Below are 23012 nucleotides of genomic sequence, written 5' to 3' on the forward strand. Positions count from 1 at the left end.
CTGGCACTGCCTCCTGCCAAGTCATAAAAAAGGTGTATCTAGAGAGGCAAAACAAACAGGAGGGTGCAGGAGCCCAGACAGGCAAACCTGAACATGAGCAGCTTTCCTTGCACTCCAGAACCCAATATTAGCAGTGTCCTGAAACCTTCTGCAGTATTTGCATGTTCCCCAGTTCAAAATATAGAGAAGATGGACTAGTTCCAAGCTGCCCTTCCAGCTGCACAGTGCTGCTATAAGGCCTCTTAGCAACTCCACTCCAAATACTCCTTGGAGTACTCACCCTGTTTCATTCATTTAAGTCCTCAGTCCTTTGCTAAGCAATTAATTTTCAGAGTTTACCTTGAGCTTTAAGATTCTGTTTTTCCACAACAAAAAACATCCTGAAGATTTGCTTTGGAGGATCTAATTGTGAACAGTAACTTCTTAACGTGTATTGTTAATTCAAAGTGGTATCAATAAGTTGGGAAATATAGGGCAGAAACCAGACCACTATTAACAAGGAAGTTTATCTACCTTGGTCAGACAGACAGATGAAGAAAGTTTTCTAGTAACATACAATGATGTAGGTTGGAAGAGATATTATGAGGTTGTTTAGTCCAATCTCCCCCCAAGAAAAGAAATCCAGTTTAAAAAGATTGCATAAAAACTTGTCAGCTTTGAATATCTTCAGCAATTAGAGATTTCACGAGTCCTCTGAGCCTCTGCTCCAGTATTTGATCAACCTCGGGTTTAAACAAATAATGTATTAATTCATATTCTTCACTTTTATTCAGTTTATCATGAAACATCAGACCTTTCCACCCTGTGAGGGAAAGTCAATCTAGTCAGACATCCCCTAGAAGGGAAATTCTTGTGCTCACACTACATTCGGATTCAGGATAGTTATTAGGATTAACTTTCATCTGAAAGGTGAAGATTTTGTTTTAGCAAGGACTGATGAATAATGGCCTTTTGATATTAAAAAGAAAATAATTACTCCCAGTAATTATTAATTCCTCTTAGCAGGATAAACCAGCTAATACCTCTGAAGTGCCCCAAAAACTGTGAAATAAAGGAGCAGTTTATAAATCAAAACTGAACAATTTTTTCCTCTGACATAGTTATGCCCAACTTCAGTTAAAAATAAAATGTCTTGAATCTTAAATTTTAGTTTTTCTCTCCAGAATAAGGGAATAAAGACCAAAGCAAGTGAAAGGTTGCCTGCCCTCAGTTTATTCCTGTTTGTGATGTTCTACCTATGTAAAACCACTATAAAGGCCACTAAAATAAGCAGCACTCTGGTTGCTTTGTCTTGCTCTACTAGTGGCAAAAGAAACTGAAAAACCCAAGCGAGCTTCAAACTAAACAAATGAAAGGTGAAATTAGAGTTTTCTGAAAACATCCTCTAAGTTTGGTCCTTGATGGAGAATATATTATGGGATTTTAAGTTCAATAAAAAACATTTCATGGACTAAAATACAATCCAGGATTCAAATGTGCTTAGTTGACAACACACACACAACATGGAAAAATAACCCACTGCAAATTTATTTTGAAAATAAGTAGTACACAGAGAAGGAAAATTCCTACAAACATAGGAATTCATATTAAATCTAAACCGAAAACTCAATTTTGTGGTGCAAGGACGCTATGAAATTTCACTTGTCCTTAATGACAGTATAAAAACCACTCTCACCTTCTCCAACAAGACAGCATATTCCAAGCTTGAGAAGAGGAAAGGGACACAACACAGTGATGAAGACAGGCATGTTTTCCTAAAACAAATGCAATATAGCTACATCAGCCTGATGTTACCTGGGGCCAGGGAGAAAGGGAAGTAATAGAGGCAGAGCTTACTGACTGGGGAGGAAGCTACAAAGAGAGGTAAGGGAGCAGATGGAATTTTAGTTTGAAAAATTACTGACTCACAGCCCAGAGGTATTGTTGTTGGAAATCTATGGAAAGGTATTTAGTAAAACATTCTTTGATTGTGCTCAAGAATTTAAAAGTTCAGCTGCAAATCAAGTAAATGCTTTCAGATAAAAATCCCTGGCAGTAATCCCTACCCAGTAACAGCATGGATGCTCAAACTCATGCTTAGAAGAGATGAGCAAACAGCTATTCTGTCTTGCTCTCTCATTTATGCACCTACTGGTATAAAGAAAACTACTTCAGAGCTGCTAGGAGAGAAAGAAGAACAAAAAAGGACAAAAAACCCCATAGCTTTACACAATAACTGTCTGCTCATCTTAAAGTGCCATGCTCAGGCCTCGTCCAGATTAAAAACTTAACAGTTGACAAGAGAACTAAATAGTGTTAACCAAACTACTAAAATATTATTAAACAAAAGTATTATTAAAAGCTCAGCACCTCAGTCTCACATTTATGGCACTTATCACATGTCCCTGCAATGCAGCATGAGGTGACTCTTTAAGAATGAATGAATAATCACCAAGGACCCAAAAACACCTTCCCAGTCCTCCACATTCTCTCCCTGTGGAGAATGTTCAGTGGCTGAGCACAGAACAGGTGGAAGTAGCTCCGGCTCAACACCCCTGGCCTGCAGGAGAGGTTGGTATTATGGGCTGTGTTGTCAGAATGTGCACTTGAGAATACGACGTATTATCTGTAAATGCAGAAGAAAAATCTCCCAGGCACGTTGTGCTCAAAGCTAAGACTGTTACAGATTCATTATCAAAAGGTTTTTGCATTCCTGGGTACCCTGATGAGAAAGGGCCACCAAGGCCTTCATTATGCAGGTTATTAGCACAAGGTTCATCTTCTAAACTAGCACAACTAGACAATAAATGCATCTTTTTCACAGGCTTTTTTCAACGTTATCACCACATAACAGAAAGAGATGAGAAAATAATTTTCACCAAGCAGGTCAGTGGAAGAAAAAGAAACAGATCATTAGTCTCTGAGTCAGTTCAGAGATGTCATCTGTGTGCCACCTGATTGATATAAAACTTGCACATCATCTACTCATCTCTTGTACTAATGTTGCTGGCACTCTGATCATTCCCTTAACTCTTTTTACTGTTACACTACATACAAGTAAAAATTTAATCAAAAATCTTGACAGTTCTATGAGATAATGATACAGTGACTAAGCAAATGAAAGAAAACTGTACTCCCCATTCTACACAGCTTTTCAGAACTTTTTCTTAGTCACCTTTCAAAGTCCATCAGAAATGATCCAGAGAACAGAGGCAAGAGAAAAATTATTAGAGAGAAAATCAGACTTGTTCTAGTCATGAAGTCCTTGAAACTACCAAATTGTACATATAGAAAAAAAATGCAAGACTAAGGCACTATTTTTCTTTAAATAATGGTACTATTGATACACATCTACTAATTAATTCTAGCTCTCTGTACTTTAAACAGGCTGTAGCTGACAGGCTGTTTATTATAACACACTAACATTTCTTGCCCAAAGTTAATGCAAAACATTTTCAGGAAAAAGCCCATGTTTCCTTAAAATCTCCATGCTTTTTTTACCACATCTATCCCCTTCCATATTTTCTGGCTACATTAAGGATTCAGAAAATATTTAAGTGAACAATTAAGTTCCAAATATAGAAGTAGCAAATACAAATTTCTAGCACCTCTAAACTGCAAATCAAGTTGAGGATGATACTCAAACCTTCCTGGTTACACTGGGAACACAAACACCATATCCAAGGTTTCTACTACAGTCATTAAAAATTATTATGCAACCTGTAAGCAGTTCAGCAGTTCTTGTTTAAAAGTAAACTGTAAATTGAAAATACTAAGGAAAGTCTAGGAATATTTTTGAATCTTTAAAGTACAGACCAATCATATAGCACCCCCTGGCAGACAGTTCTTAGAGTCAACTGAAAGAGCCAGAAAGCAAAGTTTTCTGCATTTTATCTTTCTATTCCATATTAAAAGAGAATGCAACTATTGGAGAGAAGAAAATTAAAAAGGAATATACTAGCAAATTAGTTAACCCACAGGAATTCAAACGATCCTGTGAAGAAATCTGTTGAGCAGTTGCTAAAATAAATGGCACAAATGAAAACAGGCAGATGAAAATAAATTTCATTTTAACAAAGCTATTTTAAATGACAAATTAACACCACTTAGGCTTGTGTTGGGACTAAAAGACTACTAGTGCTACTTCCCATGTTGTCATACTTTGACAGAGACTGCAACATGAATGGGGAAAAAAGGTACTTGTCATCAAAAGCATATTAAAAAAATAACCTACCTCTCTCAGAGCACTGCTCTATAGATCTGTACTTCATAACAAGAACTCAGGGTAAACTGCTGCTGGACAAAGCATTTCTTAGTACTTCCTGGAAGAAACCTCTTTTCTTTCCATCAAAAAACCTTTCCTGCACCATGGAAATTTTCATTCAAAGCATCTTCTAGGTACTTTGGCCCAAATTTTTTTCCTGGGTAACTTACAGCCATTCTCCTGGTTGCACTTGGCTGTTCAGATTGGCAAGTGAAACTACAATATCATGTACAAATCCAGGGAGAATTTACATCACGTATTCAGATTAACCAAGCTTCCTAATCAAATCCCCCTAAACTCTTGAGTTTCCCTCCAGATCACTTCCATTCTCCCCCTAAAAACAACAGAACAAAACATGGTGTGAGCCCCTGCCCCGAGGCACTAACTGGACCCCATAGCACAGTTCCAGTAATAAGGCAAATGGTTTTCTTAATGCAGTAATGATGAAGTGAGAACTGGGAGTGGGGTGAGTTTTGGGGGTTTGGAGGACAGGCAGGCAATACTGGGGGGCTGGGAGATATAGGGTGTCACTAGAAGTATAAGAGTCTGCACGACACTTATCTAGAAAGGGCTCTCCCTAATTAAAGAATCCAAGAGCCATAAGATAAAAGGGAATTTCCTTGCATGCACATAATTGGTTAAAAAATGAAAAAGTGTGAGTATAAAGGGCCTGTTACAAGTGGAATTCCAAACCAGCTGACAGTAGCACTGCCTCTGTTCAACAAGATGTGATTTTACTGGGGACATTAAGTTATTCAAGGTAATAAGAGGACTTGACTGAAGAAGGATTTGGAGTAGAAACCTGACAATAAAGCTGCAGGTTTTATTCATCAAGTCTGAAAGTAATGAGAATTAGTTAGTTCTTCAAACAACTCATAGTTGTAAAGGTTTTTGCAGGTGCTGAAACTAATACAGGTTCAAGAAGAAGCAACAATTTCATGTCAGAAAATGCCACTGTTTGCCTCCACGTATGCCAGAATCACTCAGGAGTCAGGAATTTAGGGTCTGGGATAACATAAGGGATAGAAGAAGTGAAGTATATATTTGCTCTATTCTTACATTCTTCCTTAAGCATAATTTGTGGCTACTCTTGGATTCCAGTTATCCAATCATGTGGATCCACTGCAGCTATTTTTGTTCTTACATAACAATTTACTGAAGTGCTTACACTCACCTCCACAGTTCTAAGTTTGCTGCATGAGTAGTTGCCTTCCTTCTCTCTCCCTCTGAACACTTAACATTGTAAGCACGAAAAGATGTTGTCTTACACCACATTGAATTCATCAAATCAATTAATTAGCATCTACTACTGGGTGAACAGACAATTTCAGATAAGTGTTTTGGTTATTACTAGTGCAGGCACAGATATTGGCAGCTGAAGATGTACCTCAAATGTTGCATATTTAAAGTGTATTTTTAATATTTGCAAGAGATTGCATTATGCAGTAATTTAGAATTTCTAAATTGTAATTCCACTCTTAGCACTTAGATTACACTTTCAAACCAGTCTCACTAGCACAGGGTAACAAAGCACTGGGATAAGCCAGTATGGGCTCTGTATTGGCAGCCATTAGGTTCTAGTATAGGCAGGAATCAATAAATTCAGCTTCCTTGCAGGCTGTGGGCAATACAGGCAGATCACATTTCAGGTGTTGTTTTATTTCAAACCACCCACTCTGTGCACCGGAAAGCCACCAGATTCCTACAGACGGTAGAAATCCCATTTCCTCACATACTTGGCAAACTGAAGAAGAAAAAGCAGGTGAGCCTTGACATAACCTTGATGTAGTTCAACAAGTAAAGTGGTTTAAAACATGCTTCAGTTTGGTGCTGAGATACTTTGATGATGGTTCTGAAGGAATTATGGAGCGTGATGGCAAAGCTAATCCTGCCACTTTCTTTCTTACTGACCACGGGGTGAGCCCCATCCCTGCAAACCGACCCCCAGTCCCAGCCTTACAGCATGTGGAACATTGCTCTTCCCATCTCAGGTATGGGAAAAGGGACACAGGATAACACAACTTCAAGAATATATTTTCCACATGCAGCACAGAGAAGCCAAAACATGCACCTAGTTCCTCCTGTTAATACGTACTATAAGAACACATCTAAATCTGGATTAGAGTTTTTTTTGGGGGGAGTTGGGTTTGGTTTCTTTGTAATTCAGTTATTACACGTATTCTTCTGGTGTTTGGCAATTAGTTCAGCTCTTCTTTTACAGAGCTACTCATCAGTCATGGAATTTCCAGTTAATTTACCCCCAGTTCTCCATGCAAACTCTACCACAGCAATTGTAACAAGCACAATCGAAAGGTCTCCCTTCATTTGAAGTTTGTTACATTATTTAACACAACAGCTCGCTTCAGGTGACATCTCTTTGTGGTTGCTTGGAAACAACATTCTCTTTAATTGTTTCTTAAGTTATCTAACCATCCCTTCCATGATCACATTGGATAAATCTTTAGTTTTCTTACATGTAACCTGTGAGAGTTTCCAATTTTTCCGCTCTTAACAATCCCATGTTGTCACACATGCTGTTAATGGTCACTTTCCAGTCCCACTGACCAGAGGTCAGTGTGATACAAAACTAGCTTTGCTAAGGATTGGGATGAAAATCATCATAACATTTTCTACAACTGATTTTTCACGTTTCTGTTTGCTCTTTCTTGCTGTTCTGTTGTTTTTTTAAAAGAAAAGAAACAAGAAATACTACATTAATGATTATACTGCAAAATTAACTTGTCAGTTCTGGTTGTTTCAACTGTTCTGATGCAAATTGTTTTGTTAAATAGAAGTATGCTGAATGCACTGAGTAGACAAAAAAAAAAAAGTGGTATTTTGGAGCTTGGTTATTCTTCTAATGTTTCTCCAACAAAAATTCATAGTCTGGATCAGGCAAACAAAAATAGCAGTAGTCATTCTTATTTTTAAAATGCAACATGTAGATTTGGTCTGACCAGGGTACATTTTAACTAGTAAAGGCATCATCTGGCAATTAATGTCACAACCTAATCATCTCTGTCACAACAGAAACACACTGCTACTAGAAACAATGGAGACTTGTACCTGCAAACAGAATCAGTTAGGAGATCTCCTTTCTAAAGCATCTCCTATACTACTTTCCTACAAAGCGGAAAAAAAACCCCAACACAAAAATCCCAAAGCTTTAAGTGTTTTTACTTTTTCTAAAGCCATAGAAATAGAGATGTTCTGCTTAACTGAGCCCAACAGTTGTTCTGCAAATGCTGTTTTGGACAGCACACAGATAGGGCAAAAGTTTCAGTCATGTGGAGCCAGAAATGAAAACTTTCTGTTCAAAATGAAATGTACCATGAATATGTATGAAAATTGGCATGATCAAGTAAAACAGTGCCACTGTTTCAGGGGTTACACTTAAGCATTGAGAATTAACAACTCTGAACTGCAATTTCTAGATATTTATTTACATTTAGAATTAGACCCAATAAAAGGCTTAAATGGAGTTCTGGGCTTCAGTCTCTGACTTAGGGACCAGTCAACTGTTTTAAGTAGTAACAGTGTTTACCGTAAAATAAGGAAACATTCTGTAATCTGTGTCCTCCTCCTTTGGGTAATGGTCTCTGATTTTTCCTGCATAACCTCAACAAGCAGCATAGGGCACATTCATCCCTGCAACAAACTACAGAGTAGTAACAGCACTTTCCAAAAGGCAGGGGGGCTGGAGAAGGGAAAGAAAGGGAGCCACATCGTCCTTTCCATGGGTAAGTGCACTGATTTGTAGCCTAGTTTATAGATGGTGTATCAATATAATATAATCACTTCTTTTATTTTAAGACAAAAAGCTCTCCTAAGAGACTACTACTAATATACAGCACAATCCAAGTCTGTTTTCTGGACTGGGTTATTCCATCCTATAGTGAGGCCTATCTAGGTTAAAATAAAAGGCAAATTAATGTGACAGCCTGTTTAGACCAGAGCAGTCCTGAACAAAGACTCAGAGATGGGTGTAACTACAGAATCTGAGAGTCAAACTGGCACCTGCCCAATTGTGATACATGGCTAGTTGGTGCTTTTAGGATCCAAGATGGATCACAACTGGAGACCTGTAGGACTGAGCTGTTAAAGAACCTACATTTTGGTAAAAAAAATAGGTCCATCATTGGATTTAGTCCTAGAATCACAGATTCACTTCAATTATATGTTGCTAAAATGCAGCCGAAGTAACAGTTCAAAGTTTTTTCTAGTAAGATACTTAAATTAGTAAACTTAAACCACCCTTATATACCATAACACCATAAAGCTAGTGGAATGTTAGGAACAGTGAATGGATGTGCACCACAAAAGCTGAGGTACCATCTAAAATTACTCTGTCCTGTTCTTCCTACTGACACCACCAGTTTACTCACTTGTAGCCATGATACCTGGAGGACATGCGGGTATCCCGTGATCAACTGCCCATCTGTAAGCTCCTTCACCAACTAAAAAGCTAGGAGACACAGAAGAGGGAGTTTAAACAAAGCCATGTAACAAAATCCCCCTTTTCTTGCAATTATTTTTCCTATTTGGTTTGGTCATTTCTAAATTTTGAGCTATGTTTCATAGAACTGTCAGCTATAATTACACTTGGCAACCTTATGTATTTTCATAATGACTATGCAGCTCTGACATTGGGTTTATTACTGGATAAAAACAAGTGCTATTAAATTTGAAATTCATTACCAAATAGCACCAGCTTTCAACTGCAGCTAAAACAGGACCAAGCCTGTCTAAGACTCTTGCTCTCTGTAACAACTTAGCAAGATCCTGAAGACCAAGAACATGGGATGAATGAGGTGAGAATGGTACTTCCGGAAAAGTCAGCCAGTGCAACAGGAATATCAAGAAGTATTTCAAGAAGTACAACACAGGCTAAAAATTAAGCTTATTTAGAAGGATTAAGGTCTATTTTATGGAGTTTTTATCAAGCATTTGCAAATTCAACTAGCCCACTGAATTTTTAATATACTTGTAAAAAAACCCTAACCATCTGAGAAGTTTTTTTCTAATCAGTACTGTAGTGAGAAAGTACACACTGCTGTGACAATGAGTGAGAGCAAAACAGACATGGAATTCTTAGGGAGAGGGAAAAAAAGCAAGCCTCAATTATCTCTGTTGTTTGCCCTTAAAGAAATTCATCTTATTGCCTGAAAAGGGGAATGTAGGAGCTGAAAACCAGACACTGCCAGAAAGACACTGTGTAACACAATAATGGACAATTATTTCCAATCTTATTTCAAAAGTGGGCTATGAAGTTAAGAATAACACAACTGCTTAATGGACATGAGAAGCAAAGACTGAGGATTTACAGCAACTAGAAAAGTTTACAGAAATACCAGACTTACGAAAAAAACCAGTCCCTGGGACCACGTAGTTCTACAGTTTCTGAGACCATTATTCATACAGCAAATTTGCTGGCATTAACAGTGCTGGAAGTTTTCTTGACAGTGCTGTATCTGACACCTGCAGCTTCCAGTAGATAGTATTTTAAGATGGTACTTTCTATCTTTCTATGATTTAACCAACACAAGAGGTGTGTCCAGTCTTTCCATACGAAAGTCTCAAAAAAAGGCTTATCCAGATGAGAATTTGAATTTATTAAATGCATATTTCTTACCATTGATAGTGCAGCTCCAGATAAGAATTATTCTTGTTGCAAGATACTGTAGAATAAGTTATTGGGTACCTTGGGAGAACTCAAGTATCTCCTATTAGGTGAGTGCTCAAAAAACAACCTGGCACTTTCATTAACATAAGAGAAAAATGCAAACTGTAGCCAAACCTAATTAAGTGGTATTCTTCATTGACTAAAAGAAGGTGGTTTTGGTCTTTAGATTAAAAGTTTTCTATCAACAATACATTCTTGGGAAGTAAATAAGCACTTGCAGTTCAAAACAATTTACACAGACAGGAAGGTTAAGTAGAGAAAGCATCAAGCTCAAACATTAGGAGTTTTATATATGCTAACTTGAATAGCACAGGTCACTCAGAAACGTGTTTTACAAACAGTCTCACAATTGCCTTTTTAATACTTAAAAACACAGAAAAAGTCACTAGTAATCATGAGAGCGCAAAAAAGCACCCAAGAATGTCTCATAATTGAAGTGATATGACTTTTACTTTGTTCACATTTCAGTCCTTAATTCCTAGATTCCTTTCCTTCTTTAAGATGGGCACAAAGTATTTGTACTTCTGGTCCCAAAGAACAGTTAGATTAGTTGAAGCAGAAAACTAACTAAGGTTCCAAAACACCACAGAGATCATCCACCTTTTTTTCAACTATTCAGATGTCTTGAAAAGACAGTGTAATCATAGAAAAATTAAAATAAACTCTTTACAGGACAAATAACATCAGAATCACAGTGCTTTGTTGCCTGTACATAAAAATAAATGTACAGACAAGCTTAATTTATTGGGGGCGAGGGAGAAGAGGGAATAAAGCACTACAGAAAGCAGTCAAAACCACCCTGAGTTTCAAAAGCCTTTAGGCTAAATTCAAAATACAATTTTCCAAAGGGGGAGGAAAAACCCAAAAACATAAACAAAGCATGAATGGGTTTGTTCTCTGCTACTCTGAGAGTTGGTTCTGCACAAGTAAGATATAAAGATCTTTCTTGCAAATATATCAGAGTAGTCTGCAGCTGTTACAGAACACACAGAAGATGAAAACATCCCCCCAGCAAGGAGCCAGTGCTTGCATATGCCTTCCAGTTCCAGGCATGCTAGACCATATTCATGGAAAATGCAAGTAAAGGTCTCTAAAATGGTCTTGTCTGAGAATTTTCTCCAAGAATTTGGTTTTCCTGGTGCTGTTTGCTCCAAACACGACCATTTAATAGGGGCTGTAGGGAGACAGGTCACACCAAGCTAAACAGAAGGTGGTTTGGTTCATTAAGGGTGGTCAAGGCAATCCTGGATGTGACAAATTCACTTTGTAATGTTTTATTATAAAATGTAGCAAATCACTCTGAAATTGATACAAAGAAGAATTTGTTCTGAAGAAATACAGAACAGAGATAAAAGGGAGTGCAAGTCTTCATTCACTCAGGCACTTTCTTGACTATGCACAGCCCTATGAGTTACACAATTTATGTATTCTGCACAAAATATTGTAAAACTGAAGCAATTAAAAATCCTTGTATATTTAAATGGGGAAAAAACCCCAAAACCTAAACTTTCCCATATGGGTTAGTATTAATACTGAAAAAGGAATATGGGCATGGACTTGATGTCAGTAGTACTAAGGAGTTCTAAGAAAGGACACGTTTAGGTGTTTTTGTGCTATCCTGCAAATCTTACAAATCTACATTTAACAGCAAGTAGATGTAAATAAGCCTTTTTTCCTTAGAAAGGTCAAGGTTTCAGTGTAAGAAACAGAAAATCTTCAAGCTTATTACTACAAAACATCTAATCCATTATTAAGTGACTAAAGATCACTGCCAAAGATTCATCTACTTTGTAACTGTGGCACTAAAATAGTGCTTTCTTTAGTAAAGTTATACAACAAACAGGAATATCTTACAGCAGAATATGTAAGATTTATGAGTATTTTCTGTTCCTGCATGAGAGAAAATCCTGCCAACGCTGAGTAGAATAAAGTAAGGCAGAAAGATGTAAGGACCTTAGAGGTTTCAAGAAATGCACTCATGCATTCAGGGATACTCTAAACTTTTTAAATTCTAATTTGGGTAGTGGAATTCTGTGTTTCAAACAATACAGAGACTGATCCAGAAGGACACACTCTACAGAGCAATTTACAGCAAATTGGATACAACAGTTCAGACACTTGATCACTCCTTGCCATCTCTGAATAAATCAATTCACACTCATCAGAATTTCTTCTATGGAAAATCAGAAATACACCACTTTGAATTGGTTTTGAACTCACTATAAGAACAGACTATAAGAACAGGTGCAAGCAGGCCAAGTAAACCAACTTCATGTGTTCTTTCATAGAGAAAAACCTCCATAATCCCACTTTTACTAATCTCACAGCTCCTGAATTTTTCTTGTGGGGTCATGTGCCAAACATTCTGGCCAGAAAATATTAAGCCAGCTTATATCATACTATAGGAACAGTCTCTACCACAGGTCTCTTTAACAAACAGTGTCTGGAAGACTCCCCAGTACACTATTTGCCGATGACAAAGAAGATGAAAATTGCACATCTTCACAAATAAAAAGCAGTTACTAAACTCCTGACACTTGCTAGGAATGCCAAAACATGGCTGCTCTCTTGTCATTTAGCTATATGTGTTCCCAGCTTGTGCAGGAATGCATTTCAGTCCCAAAACAACGTGTGACACCAACCCCTGCCAGAAAGGCGAGGCATGAAATCATCCACAGCCACCACCTTCAGTGACCATGAGCTCTGTCACCTGAACTTGGGATATCCTGTGTGTACAAAGCAAGTCCAAAGCACAACCCATCACATCCCACTTGTACAGATCGTTTCCAGAGTAACAAATCTGCTCTACCAAAATATGCATTCAAAATCCAGGGTGGGAAAAAGGAAATGAAAATATTTCTTAGGTAACCCAGGTGCACCAATAAACTGCATGTGTTGGCTCCAAAGACAGCTCATCTCTGACCTCGAGATTTTGAGTTCCTCTGTCTTTGAGAGTATTTGATAGCCAAGACCTTGCACAGTCTTTTAAAGATTTAGTTTTGTTCTTTGAGGGCAAGAGGGTGTAGGTTTTTTTCCATGCAGTTATTTTTAAAACTATAGCAGCATAACTGAGGTCATGAAGTCACAGTGAACATGCTAAAATGCCCAAGTGCTCTTCCTTACAATAATTCTAGAATGCTGTGATGTTACAGGCAAAACAATCCCACGTGCTTGCTCCTGTAGTGACTCCAGTACTAGTTCTGGAACACCAAAAAAACCACCCCATTTGACACTCTAATCTAATTCAGGTAAGCCTCACTTTCTTCTGACAGCCAAAGAAATGAACTAACAGCAATCGAAATTAAAGTTCCTATTCCTTAGTAAACCTCTCTGCAGTTTCTCTTTGCTTTCTTCATTAAAGAAAAGAGTTTTAAATGCAAAATCTGTTTGTTAATGGTTTGGTTTCAGGCTGGCTGTTTTTGATCTATGAACTTACTTTGCAGCACGACAGAACACTGAAATCCTGCTCTTCCTCACTGTTTAAACTGGAATACTATACCACCCAGCTATGAACTACTTGGCTAATCTTACAGAATAACACAGTAAGGAAAGCAAAATTTGTGAATCTAAATATACATATTTTAAAGTACCAAAATTCTGGTTTAATACTTCTGCAAATACTGACCGTTAGTTAGAAAAAAGGCAGCAAGCTGCCACAGGTGACAGACAATAGCAGTCAATTAATATGAATGAATTATTCAAGTTCTCTACCTGTCAATTTAAACTGCTAATGAGAATAAGATGGTTTTAAGAATAATCTGTTCTGACATTTCTTGGATTCTTTCCAAAATGATGCAATAATATTTAAAGTTACTATGCATTTAATAGTTACCTCTTCCATCTAAGTATCTATCACACCCATCTCAGTAAGAGAGTGCTTGTTTCCATTTTTGTTGTAAATACTATTAAATCTATCTTTAAAATAAGAGAAAGTTACTAAACACTGCACATTTCCACAATATAGTTACAAAATAAAGCCACAAAAGCAGCAAAGTAGGACTATTTTTTATACTTGTTAAAAACATTGTTCCTTTTTCTAAAGGTAGACAGAGGCAAAGGCAGTAGAATTGCCCTTTAACCTTGATGTGTTTTGGGATTTTTCAAAATGCTACAGTAGCAAATGTAAGGATTGAGTATTACAACTGGAAATAATCACACAGACAGAAACTATCACAAAGTTGATGTTGCCATCTAATCCTAATACATCCTTCTACCCACAACTTCATCGAGTGCACAAGATGTTTCAAGATCAGAGCACAAAGCTTATCTCCTTTTTAAAGGCTGGTATGTAAAGCAGCACCAGCCTTCCTGGGGTAAGATAAAACCTTCAAATATGGCATGCATGGAGACCAAAGACCAAAGAAAAGTCAAGCAGAACAAAGGAATTACCAAGGTGGAATTCTGCCAGCAGAGAGTTTTCCCTTCTGCCCTTCACATAACAATCTATTTGCAACCGAAACTGGATTCTTGATTCCTGAAAAGTTAGCAAAAAAGGGGAACAAAACATTAAAATATTTTTCCACAGAGCACTGCAGTGTTCATTTTGGCAATGGAAGTCAGATTCTTTTAATTTCCAAGGGTTTGTCAAGCCATTAAGAGACACCTTATGTTATGTTTCAATGTAGTAACTACCTTCTCAGTTTTTCCCTCACATCCTGTCAGTAGTGACAAAGCCTTCCAGTCAACACCTCCCCCACATTTATTTTAAAAAAAGAAAGAACCACATTGAAATAGTAGGAGTGATCTCCCACTACAGAAATCTCAAGTTAAATCTATTGTATTCTAAAGGCTAAAGATGTTTTATGGGCATTAATTTTCAAGATGGAAAGAGTTTGCATTTGGACCTATCAGGCCAGAACAGGGATTATAGGATTCAGGCTTAGCTTTCTCTCACTCCCTCATTTCCTCCTTCCCCATGGTTGGAAGGATACATTTTTTAACAAACAGGCCTTGAAACACTTAATTTTACTATTTATTTTAGATTTATATCTACATGAGGAAGCTATTACCACAGTTTAGAACTATTCTAGGATAAAGAACAAAGCTTGAAAACTTGTCAGAAAAGCTATTCAAAAGTAACAGCTAAGACTGTTCATGTACTTCAACAAAACCTCAACAATCCCTATTTGGGACTGTATATCTATATTTGTTTTGTACTGAAAGCTAAAACTAGACAAAAAAAGAGAAACACACTAGTTCTCAGATTAAATAAGTCCCATATGCAAATAAATGATTGAATTATATACCAGTAACTTCTTTGAGAAGGCTGAGAACAAAAACAAATACAAAGCCTAATTTAAATGCCTGTAATATTTTTTAACAATTGAATTTTATTATGAAGTTATCGTTCTACAAATTCATCTCAGCAAACTCAGCCCCTTTGTGAATATTGTGTGGTATCATATAACTGCTCTGCACCAAAGGATTCTCAGTGAACTAATAAGTCAACATGTTACATAAAGCAAATTAACACAAACCAGCATTTTAGGGGGCAGGAATGCTTCTCCGTTTTCTAAAAGGGTAGAATTTATTTAAACAGGGTAAAATTTACTATGTGTCCCCTCCTTCAAAACAGTAACAAAAAAGAACAAAACTGATCTTTGCACCTAAATCAGTATTTAGCTTTATAATACATAGTTAACATACCACTCAGTGCTCCAACTGCTCCAAAATTTAATGACTTTCCATCCATTATACTGGCATCACATTCTATTTCACCCAGAAGGTTTAGGTTAGATCCCAATCCTGCATTTGTGAAAGGAGAATCCTAAAAATAAGAACAAAACATTGTAAGGCCACATCCATAACAGACCAGATTGATCAAAACCTCTGTATAACTGATCTGAAAACACTGATCACGGTGCAGGGCATTTTCTTATTTTAGCAGTTTGATCTTCCACAACAAAAACAAGGGCACTTTGAACAGAGCATCTGAAATTACTGCAGTGGACACCTCTCACTCTCTATAGGGTGTAATAACACAGTAATATAAAAACCAGCCACCCAACAATTTATGATCATTTCTATTCAAGCAAAAGCCTAACAATCATTCAATATTTAATTAATTAATGAATTAATCTAATAATCACTGCACAGACCACAGTGTACCTTTGAGCCTCCCAAGTATGACACTGCTGCAAAACAGAACTGTACTTTTTCTGAACATACTAACCTATGACTGCAGCTCTGCAAGCAGAAGTGAAGAAATGGCATCACTAACAAATCACCCTCTAAAATTTCTATATGACCATCAGCATAAGGACAGTCACTACTGTGGTCTGGAAGTTTCTCGACTAAAAACCAAGATTTATTTCATGGCAAGTACAGAACAACATTTAGCAGCATCATAAACCTAACTCCTCCTTTATTAGCACCTTCTGTGGCTTTTAACAAACCCAAGGTTCTCAAACAATAAAAGTTTTGCATGCTAGAATTACACCCCATTTTCACCCACCCATTTCATCAGAGCATCCCCATGACTTTAAAACTACAAAATTTCCAAGTAGCACATTTCAAAAGTCTCACTGCCAGCTCAATATAATCCCCTCTTTCTAGATGCAAGCACAAAAGGAATACAGGACAAAGAAAACAACAAAACACTGCAATTTCAGAGAGATGTTGCAAGCTTTCAGTTTTCACTTGTTTAAATTACAACCAGTGTAAAAACCTGATGTGACAAAGAGTTGTCTAGACCACATGTGAACATGTCAGTGAAATGAGATGGTCATACTTCTACAGTACATGTAATAAAGGCTGAATCAGGAAACAAATTACTGGAAACAGCTCAAAGTTCTGTCTTAAGTGTTAAGGAAACTGGTTTGGTTTAGTACATACTGATTTGGAACAAAAGAGAGAGGAGCACACAGAAATGAAAAATAAATCTGATGTCAGCTAGCTTTTGTTAACTTTCAAATGAGCAAGTAGTGAGTAAATTCAAAATCTGTTTTGCAAGATGTTGATTGTAATTTACAGAGACATTTAAAGACTTCTTAGCATTTGAGTCACTAAAATGCTACCTTCCTGAAGAATCATGAGCACATAATAGATAATACATAATAATGAAACTCCTTTATTTTCTGCTTTTTCCTTCTGAAGCAGCATAAGATTTTATTCCACTTTATCCCATCCTATTTTAATCCACAACAGTGCTTCCAATTCACTGCGTATATTCATTCTGTTGTTCATTTTGACAGCGAAGCCTCACAGCAAATGAATAAATTTGAAAAGATTTTAGGATAACGAAACATTTGCAGTTAAGTGTGGCACAAATAACTTTCCCTAAAAGGGGAAGGGAGGGGGAGAATATGTTTTAAAAAAAAAAAAAAAGATGGCCTAGAAAAGGCAGAAAACTGAGTAGCCACTGGCTTAACTGACTTCATTGCTCCCCAGGCTCCACAAGTATGAAGAAAATTAAGTTGGTGAAGTTTAGGAAAAAAAGGAGCAGAGAAGTGGTGGAAGGAATTGAAAGTGAATGGTGAAAGGTACTTGGAGAGTACAGCAAAAACAGGAACGCTCAGGATGAACAACGCTTGTCCAAGTTCCTGGCCCCGGGGTAATCAGAGTGCAAAGACCTGTGAGCCTGAAGACAAATCCCTAATGTTCTGTTCCAAAGACGTTCACTCAGGGTGTTATACTCAAGAACATCAGCAAGGGGAAGAACTTTGTGCTCCACAGATTTGCCACAAAGCAGAGACAGTTGTTATTTTAGAGCAGATGCCATGGACAAATAAGGGGCCTAAGAAGGACCCATGAGAGGAGAAGTTTAAATAAAGGTCCAGAATCTTCTACAGTCAAGACACAAAGCTCTCTACCAGCTGATAAAGGTAATAATCAAAAGAGAGGAGGGAAAAAATATAGGATATGGAATGGTACTAGTTCACTTTATGTCTCAAGATCTAGATGTGCTTCAACGCCTTGGCACAGCACCTTCACTGGCACAACACCAAGAGGTACTTTACTCAGAGGATCTCAAGACAAAAGGAATGCCATCTGTTTCTCCCTACAGAATATTTACCAGAATACTACAGAATTTTTAATAAATAACAATTACACATCAAACTGAGATGTCTCTTCGGTGGCATAACTCTCATATTAGGACTCAGAAGGAATCTTATCAGTACAATCAGTCACAACATGAGTAACTTCTCCAGTGAAAAGAAACAAAGATCAAATTCCAAGCACCTGTTCAAAATTTCTGTCGAGTTTCACTCAGCTTTACAATCAGACTGCACTCCAGACAGTCTCAGAATTGCTCAGAGGAAGGTGGTCTAACTTCACACATCTGAAAGGCAAACTGAAAACAGCTTTAAAAGTGCAGGAACTGGGTGTGAACCCATGGAATTTCTGATATCTACCTGAGTGTCTCTGAGGTGAGATAAAAGCCTTTGAAATGAGGTAGGAAAAAACCTTTATAAAAAATGGAAACAAATTCACACCTACTTCTATGAATACACAAGGACATGAAATACACCACAAAAATACAAATCTCTTTTTGAAAATATGAATCTCTGCAAAGTCTGACCAAAAGATCTCAAGACTCTGATATACAAATGGAGGAATACAACTTATGAACTTATGAAAATTAAGGCGTATTTTGAAATGAAAATTCAAAACCTTCAAGGAATGCAGAAACATTAAAAGAGAAGCATGAAGGTTTTCAAAGAGGGAAGAAACAAACTGAGCTACCTGAAGAATTCTCTTCATACTCTCAGACAGAAAAATGCAGCAGTGCAAGAACTGACTACCATAAAATCGGGAAGAACTAACCAAAGCATGTGTCCAAGAAGAGGGAGGATGGGAGAGGAGAAAAAGGTTTAATACAAAAGGTGTCTTCAGGAATATACTTTTTTATTTCAAACCACGAGCAGTGATCAGCCTTTGTATTTCCAAGGAGGCTGAAAAAGAAGAGTAAGCAAACCAAGCATCAGCTTTGCATGTTAACAGCAAGCCCTGCTACCACAGAAAAGGAGGAAGAAAGAAGAGGCAAACAAATAACTATTCAAAGCATTTTAACAAAATATAAGCCTTTAATTATTTGAAAAATACTAAACTACCTGGCAATTATTCCACCACTGAAGTATCTCTAACTTACCATGTAAAGCTGTAGCAAAGGAGGTAACAGGAAGCTTTAGGATGTGAAACAGGAGTTTCATTTTCCCAAGTTACCCATCTTGCAAAAACTCAAGCTACTGAGGGTATTGTTTTTATTTTTAGAATCCTTTTTACTTTGAGACCCATTTATAAATGTTCTGGCAGCAAACACAGGGATCCTGACGTTTCTAGCTGCAGTCAAAGCTGGAATGTTCAAAGAAGTTAATCAACTCTAACACTTATATGTCAGCAAACAGTTAAAATGCTCTGTTTTCAATGGATTTTAAAGAACATTCCATCCATCTTTGATACACTTTTGTCCACGGTTTATTTGCGACTTTAAAAGCAAATTCAAAGTCTACAGGCCTTTATTTTTGTACAGTAGGACTTGAAAATTTATTTTGCTGTGGGAGTTTAGTGCCAACAACCAATATTCTACATGGATGAGCCACGTCCCTTTCAATTACACCAGCTAAAATGCTTTTAAAGGACACTTTTGTCACAGATTACTGTCAGTCACTGCTGCAAAACATCATAGTATTGCTTTTAACCAGTATTAACAACTTCCAGTTGATTACCCATTAAAAGTTCATCTTTGGTGGCTGCCTTAATGCAACAAGGCTGCTTCTTGAAACAGAAGTCCTTGGGACTAAGATTGTATACTCAGAAATCTTAATCACTAGAAAAATAATAAATAAAGCACCAAACAAGTCCTTTCGCTGCAAAATCTTGCTGACAGTCACACAAACCCTCTGCTTGAATATAACAGGTACAGAATAACCTTTGCATTGATCCACAATAACAAAAAAAAATGCAAAATAAACTGAGCAATTTCAGCAGCAAGGAGACAGAAACCCAAAATGTGATGCCTGTTCTCCCCATCGATCATATTAATTTCCGATTTAAATGATGTTCATAAAGAACATTCTAGTGAAGTCAGATAAAGAAACAAGTGATCTACACATATATTAATAGAGGATAAGACTAAATTTAGGAAACAATTTGAAATCTTCATCAGTTCCTGTCTCGAGTACCTGATTAGTACTTTGTGAAGTGCTCAATAGTCAAAGGAAAGCTTGGATTTGGACATTTTTCTCACAACCACACATACAGGCAAATCAGCACGTGGTTCTGCTGAAAACAGCAAGTTTCAAGCAGGGTGTGTGGAGGGAGACCTCAACCATCCCCCCCAAAAAGCTGCCCAAATAATCCCTTTGTGTTTCAAGAGAAACTCAGATTTCATATGGTGGCTGACAGCAAGAGTGCAGAAATCAATGGTACCACAATAATATCTTTGTAGAAGCACACGGTGTAAATGAGGAGTCTCAAGAAGTACCTTGTCCAGACCCTTTTTATTACTAAAAACTGAAAGAGGTAAAATGTTCAATTGTTTCTTTGCAATGGCAGCGTTCACAAACTGGAAAACACGAACAGCCTTTAACCAACTTATCAAATACAGCCGATACTTATGAAGAACAGCTCAGTTATTTTAACAGTATTCTGGGTCAGTCTTGTTACTTTGCAAAAGAAATGCACCTTTTCTCTAGTTTACTATCACCAGTACTATCTCGATCACAGAAAACCCCTTCACTTGAGATTCACACAGTTCAACAAAGAAAGGCTGTTCCTTCTCTACTTAGAGCCTGAAAAATAAAACAAAACACAGACAGCATACCACAAGCAAACTGTCAGCTTGCTCATAAAAGATCAAGAGCAAATCTTGAGCCCCAACAAGTCTTTGAAGTGATGCCTCTTGGATTAGCTGAGATTCTGTGTAATGGGGGTTGTGTAATTGAGCGGAACTGAGGAAAGAAATTCATCTTCTGTGAGACTTCCACAAAAAGAGATTTGCGCCTTGCAAAGACTACACATTTTTGGAATACAGCATTCAAAGCCCGAGAGAACTGTAAAAGTGATTAAATATTTCAGATAAAGTCACAGCAATGTGCTCTACAGAAACCAAAATATCAAGAAGTTACACACAGTACTTCACAATGGGATCTGTTATCAGGTTATGCAAACTTCTGTTGTTCTGTATCTTCATCTGTATTACAGGGACACAAGTAAACAAACACTGTCTCATGCAGATTTTTTGTTATGTATTTACCAACTTAAAATGCTAAAGCACAAACAAAAGGGAGTGATAGTTCATCAACATAAATCTATAAAAAACCAATAAAATTTTGTAGTTGATGAGAAAAACTATTCTGTTTGCTTTGCTGACTTGTTTTCCACAGAGCAACAGAAAAACCACCAGAACTAAACCAGAAGATGCAGCTCCAGAAATGACAAGAGATGTCTGGAGGTGATGTTCAGAATGAGGTGAGCAAATACAAACCTTTACATATTTTGGAAGCTGCTCATTTAGAAGTTTCCCATACCAGATCCAAAAGACTGCCACTGTAAATCACAGTGTTTTGAGTATAAATTTGATTTTTCCTTGATGTAACTCCATAGCCACATACTTTAACGTAAAAGAAGCCCAAATCCCAAACCCAATATTCTCTATTCCAGTAACAGACAGAAGAACCCCCAACTACAAGGTTACATAAATCAACGAATAAATGAAAGCAAATAATTACATTAATGACAGCAATACAACCTGAACAAAATAACATTTAACTTTAAAAAGGAAAAAAAAATAGGGCCTTTGCAACAGCATATATAAAACTACTACCAAAGAAAATTATAAAACCAGAAACTGGAATGATGGCAGGCATCAGAACAATAGCAACAAAACAGATAAGGAGAAAAAGGTTTCTGATTGCAGAAATTTCATAAAAAGTTTTTAATTTCATCTTAAAGCCGTAACTTCTTCCACAGATGTTTCTTCAGCGTATTTAAATCTACTAAAGTAAAGTCTCCTGGGGATAACAAAAACAGATCAAATATTTACCCCAGGCACAGCTGCAAAGAGATACAGAACTGTTGGGTTAAGCTTCTTAAAATATGTTTTCTTCTGTGTAGCTCAGGAACACGATAAAAATCACAACCCAAAGTGAGTTTTTATTTTTGTTTTCCACTGAGGGAGTTGACACACAAAACAGCCTTGTGGAGCAACAGCAGCCTCAGTCAGCTTAGAGAAGTGCACTGGAAATAATTCCATTGGAGAGGTCCCTGTTTTCCCTGGGTTATATTCTAATGTGTGAGATAACACATGAAAGTGGGTTTGAGCAGCTCAGTGCAGACCAGCAGTGGTGCTGAAAGCCAAGAACCTCGCCAAGGGAACAGTGTGACTGCAGCCCTGGATCCCAGGCAGCATGTCTAACACAGACTAAAGTGTGTACTCACTGCCTGCCTCACACCAGCCCCACCAAGGACACTCATGAACACTTTCCCAACACATGTGTAAGCAAATCCACTGCTAATCCTCTTGGAATACTACCAGGAATTCCAAACCCAGGAAATTATTTTTACAGCACAACATTTACCTTGCCTTCCTCCTTTGCTAATAAAGTTGGAGGGGAAGAAGCAATTACTGCTTACAGAAGAGGAATACCTGTTTCCATCATTACTGTCCTGAGGGATTAGTGGACCTGGGACAATAACCAAACTGCCCTATTTATATCCCAGAAATGTTTAGCTTTACTCACTTCCACATTATTTCACTGGGACCTTCACTGAAGTCAGATGCCATAAAAATTTCACCACTCCAAAAAGACACTTTGCCAAAAACCTCCCATACAGCTGCTCATCAAGACTTTCTATCTTAATTAACAAGTGCCATTTTGAAATAAAAGCATTACTTGTTCTATTCCTCTGCACATATTTTGTCATTAAAATCACAACCAGTAGGATGATTTTTCCTCCCTCTCGAAGAAGCAGAGCCAGAACTGTCCATCTGTAGCTCAGTAAGTCAGAAATAAAGTTCCCTACAAAGTGTTAAATAATTCTTTAATAACTGCATTTATTTTTAAAGAGTAAAGACTATCTAAGATGACAATCAAATTGCATCAACTAGACAACTTTTATTCAGTTTGCATTTTTAGAAATTAT

General features: G+C 37.3%; 1 protein-coding gene and 1 long non-coding RNA gene across 6 annotated transcripts in view; one reads left to right on the forward strand and one right to left on the reverse strand.

Moving 5' to 3' along the window:
- TASP1 (taspase 1) overlaps window positions 1-23012 on the reverse strand; it is a 79549-nt gene that overhangs the window by 49979 nt on the left and 6558 nt on the right. For 3 of the 5 annotated variants that reach the window (XM_027653900.1, XM_027653901.1, XM_027653903.1), the window contains exons 5-7: window positions 15573-15693; window positions 14316-14400; window positions 8629-8708 (exon numbers count right to left, since the gene is read on the reverse strand). In XM_027653900.1, coding sequence (XP_027509701.1) covers window positions 8629-8708; window positions 14316-14400; window positions 15573-15693 — 286 coding nt within the window. The remainder of the gene's footprint in view (window positions 1-8628; window positions 8709-14315; window positions 14401-15572; window positions 15694-23012) is intronic. The other 2 variants (XM_027653902.1, XM_027653905.1) reach the window with 2 other exon arrangements.
- Window positions 13077-17681, forward strand: LOC113952153. The gene is made up of 3 exons (XR_003529411.1): window positions 13077-13174; window positions 17316-17478; window positions 17601-17681. It is a non-coding gene; the product is annotated as an uncharacterized LOC113952153 (long non-coding RNA).

Source organism: Corapipo altera, unplaced genomic scaffold (assembly GCF_003945725.1).
Source record: "Corapipo altera isolate COAL_440 unplaced genomic scaffold, ASM394572v1 70, whole genome shotgun sequence".
NCBI classification, from domain to species: domain Eukaryota; kingdom Metazoa; phylum Chordata; class Aves; order Passeriformes; family Pipridae; genus Corapipo; species Corapipo altera.